General features: G+C 55.8%; 1 protein-coding gene across 1 annotated transcript; it reads right to left on the reverse strand.

Annotated features, from left to right (window-relative positions):
* Positions 1 to 1,986: 1,986 nt before the first annotated feature.
* Positions 1,987 to 3,070, reverse strand: FAUP4 (ubiquitin-like protein FUBI; the record flags this gene model as incomplete). Its single annotated transcript, XM_019645186.1, has 4 exons — positions 2,995 to 3,070; positions 2,654 to 2,760; positions 2,401 to 2,545; positions 1,987 to 2,020 (listed from the first exon to the last, which is right to left on the reverse strand). Coding segments are annotated over exons 2-4 (254 nt in total), but the record flags the coding sequence as incomplete, so codon positions are not given.
* Positions 3,071 to 3,769: the final 699 nt, after the last annotated feature.

Here is a 3,769-nt window from a genome sequence, read left to right on the forward strand (position 1 = left end):
CCCCCCGCCCCCTCACCACTCCTCCAGGAGACCCAGATCTGAAGAGCCCGCCCCGGCCGACGCCTTTCCCTTGAGCAGCTCAGGCTGGAGAGTCGGGAGTCCGTCCGGAGGGCGGCCCGAGCTGACTCAGCTTCGGGCGTGCTTGGCCAGCTCCGGCTTCTGGGGAGGCGAAGCGGGGCCACGGGGGCCGCGATTGGATCCCGCGCGTCACCGCTGCTGCGAGTGAGCTCAGCCCGTGGTCGCCGCCCGCGTCCCTGCGGCTAGGGGAGGAGGAGGGACGCGGGCCTGGTGAGCAGTTCCTGACCACACCTCAGACCTGGGGTACGGCAGAGACCTCGGGCACCATACCCCTCTTTCCTTCCAACGTTGTTCCCCCTCCCACTCGGCCTAGAGTCCCTTGACACCGATTCCTATGGAAGACGAGTGACCTGTCCACTCAGCTCCCGGCCCTATTTGGTTCCCTAGTCTCAAAGCCCTTTCACCGCCAAGTGTCAGGGATTCATACACACATTGGTTCCTGGTTTGAGGAGGCAGGAAAGGAAGTGGGGCCGAGAGTGGAGCTGGTAGATGCGCCCAGAGAAGGCATTCCATAAGGGCCTGCTCTGGAGCTGGGCACAGGGGTCCCGGAGTTCACCAGGGAGAGAAGAAAGTGTGCAGGACAGGGCAGTCCTGGTGCAGAGAGCGGCCTGTGCAAAGGCACAGGGGTGTGTGTACGCGCGCCCCTGTCGGAACAGGAGGGGAAATGTGCTAGAGCAGAAGAGAAGGAAGCTGTCCGCAGAGAGCACTGGCTCGGATGTGAAGGGCTTGATGCCAGGCAGCTGATCCAAAGGCATGGAAATGGGATGGGAGCAGGGCTGCAAGCTTGGTAGGAAGGGCCCTAAAACTGGGGCGCCTTCTAGGGGTGAGGGAAAGTCCCAGGGACAAGGTGGTGAGCAGGGCCAGTGGCCCCACTTCTTCAGCCTGATGCTCCGTTCTGCCCATTGTCCCCTACTCCCTCACATCAACTCCTGCTGATTCTGCCTCCTCTGCTTCCCCCTTCCTGCCTCCACAGGCCTGAGCCTCTCCCCCTTTCTCTCTGCTGTACCCCTACCTCCTCCCCTGAGCCCCACATCATCTGCCTTCAGGAAGCTTTCAATAATCCAATCTTTGGTCCTGTGCTAGACACAGCCTTCTTGAATAAACCCAAGCTTCTTGTGTTACATCAGGCCCCTCTCCTGCTCCAGCTCCTCCCTGCACTCCTGGCTCACCTCACTAACCGTCCCCCACCCCCTAATCCTGGTGAACTCGTTTGTTCTGTGGACAAAAAATGGGGTTCTATGGAAAGTAACCCCACAGGGTGATCTGATCATAAATTCCTAACTGGGCAGGTATTGGTGGGTAGTTATGCCCCAGGCCTATAATTTCTTTAGTCAGCGCTGTACCTTGTTTCTGTGCATCTAGGGTAATACACCTTTTAAATAAACCATAACCACCCTCAAGAGAGCACATATTGTTAACTATCCTGTAATCCAATCGCTACTTTCTCCCACCCTCATGTAATCTTCCTTTCTGTCCCTCCTAAATCTCAAAAGTATAAAAGCTGCAAAATTATGATTCTCCTGGAGAATTGCTCCCAGGTATGTGTTATCAGTTTGGCTGAATAAACAAAAATTCTCTGTAGGTTTGGATGTTTCTTACATCAATAGTCCTTAGGTCAGCTCAGCCCCGCAGCCTTGAAGGCAAGGCTCAAAGAGTTCTGCTGCCGGGCTCCCTGACCTTAGGGAAAGAGCTGACTCATTCCTGCTCCCTGGGGCCCAGCTCAGGGCTCAAGACTAGGGCACCAGTGGCGCCAGGCCCAGAATGTCTCCTCAGATTTCAGAGTGCTGCCACCAAGTGTGCTCGGTCCACTCTCTCTGCCTAGCTCAGACCAGTGACTCTTGGAAAGCTTGGAATCAGCAGAGAGGGTTCAGAGACGGGGTTAAATAACACTCCTCTGTTAAGAAAAANACGCGACGCTCTCGATCCATCTTTCGTTTTCCCACTTTCGACAGACATAGGTACAAAAAGAGAGTTGACCTTTATTTACTATAAGATAAACAGCAGTTTAGCCTGATGATAAATGGTAACTGACATTGGTTTTGAGGGTGACAGAGAGGAGTGGGGACTATAGCAAGCTGTAGAGCCTTCCAAAGAGAGCAGCCACTACTGAGCTATGGCAGATTGTTGGTATGTGGGAACACAGGCCCATTGTCAACAGATTTCCCCAATTTTTGAAGCAAAGCCAGACACTGAATTTTAACACAAAATCAGCGGACTTCCAGAAATTGTAAATTAAAATTTAAAATGTTAGACACGATGACAGGCAAATAAGTAAGTCTAAGGAATAGCGCCAGTTTGGGGCCCCTATGAAGCCCCACTCACCTTCTAGCATGCGGCCAACCACTTCCAGGGTCGTCAGGGCTTCTACTCCACACTGACCCAGGGTGGCTTCATCCTGTAGGGGTGAACCTGCCAGAAGCACGACCTTATCTTCGGGGGTGAGGCCCTCCAGGGAGGCCACATGGGCCTAAGGAGGAAAGGGAAAGAGTTAAGAGTGTTTTCTGTGAGGAAGCCACAGGAGGACAGGCAAGGGATGGATGGGTGAGGGACGCTCAGTGTACACTATTATCTTTACCTTGATCTGGGCAACTGTCTCCAGGCCGCTCACTTCAAGAGTGTGCAGCTCCCGGGAGCGGACAAACAGCTGCATGTCGGTGACTCGAGGATAAAAAGCGAGAGCAGCTGGGGGGGGGGGTAAGGGGAGGGGTGTGAGAGGCCAGGACAGTTCGTGGGGTTGAAGGGCGCTTGTGTACAGAACAGCATCCTAGGGGAATCATGGGGCAGAGATGACCTGAGGGGCACGCGAGGGGGTTCAGTCCTGCCGCGAGCCCGGGGTCAGGCCCCGCTTCCCAGTTCTCCCGAGCCCTGCAGCCTTCAGTCCCTCAGGTTTCACGTTTCAGCTCTACGGAGATTTACCTGGGACCCTGCCTCGCGCCGTCGTAACCGTGGAAACGGAATCCAGAAGCTACGGAGTGAGGGCGTGAACACTCCCGCCACTAGGGGCGCATTGCGTCACTGCCCCGCACCGCCTCGTGCCTTCCGCCGAGGCCACGCCCCTCCGCGATCTGCGCAGGCGCGGGCTTAGTCCTGGTAACGTTAAGGCTCTCCGAAGGGGCGGTCGAAGTGGATGTCGGTCCTCCGTACGGTCCAGCAGAGCTGGAAAGCGGGCTGCCTGCCGGATTGTGGGACGCAGCAGATGATGGGAGCCTCTTAGCCTAGCACTCGGTCGGAAGCCCAGCTGTTTGTCGGGACCTCGGAGCAACGAGTTCTCGGCTAGAACCTCGGTTTTTTCGTTCAATGTGGACATCTTTGCTTAAGCACAGACAGGGTTAGGATGTAAAGCAAAAGAGGAGCTGGTGAAGGGTGTGCAAGGGGCGCACGGGGCTTCAGGTGCGGCCAAGATGCAGAGGTCGCAAAGCCTGGAGGGGGAGGCGGGGAAGGTCCCAGGTGGTCCCAACTACAAAGAGCCGCACGTTCGGTACTGCTCCCTTCTTTAATTTAGACCCAGGTACGAGGCAGGGGGACTGCCCAGGATTAGTGGGTGCCAGAACCTCAGACCCCTAGCCCACCCTCCCTTGCAGCCGGTCTTCCACTGTAACCCTGAGGCCTAGTCCAGTACTGGGTGTTGTGTTGGGAAGAGAAATACTCCAAGAGGATCCTTAAGGCAGGACAGTTATATCATAGATTGTTG

The sequence above is a fragment of the Hipposideros armiger genome, unplaced genomic scaffold (assembly GCF_001890085.2).
Source record: "Hipposideros armiger isolate ML-2016 unplaced genomic scaffold, ASM189008v1 scaffold_93, whole genome shotgun sequence".
Taxonomy (NCBI): Eukaryota; Metazoa; Chordata; class Mammalia; order Chiroptera; family Hipposideridae; genus Hipposideros; species Hipposideros armiger.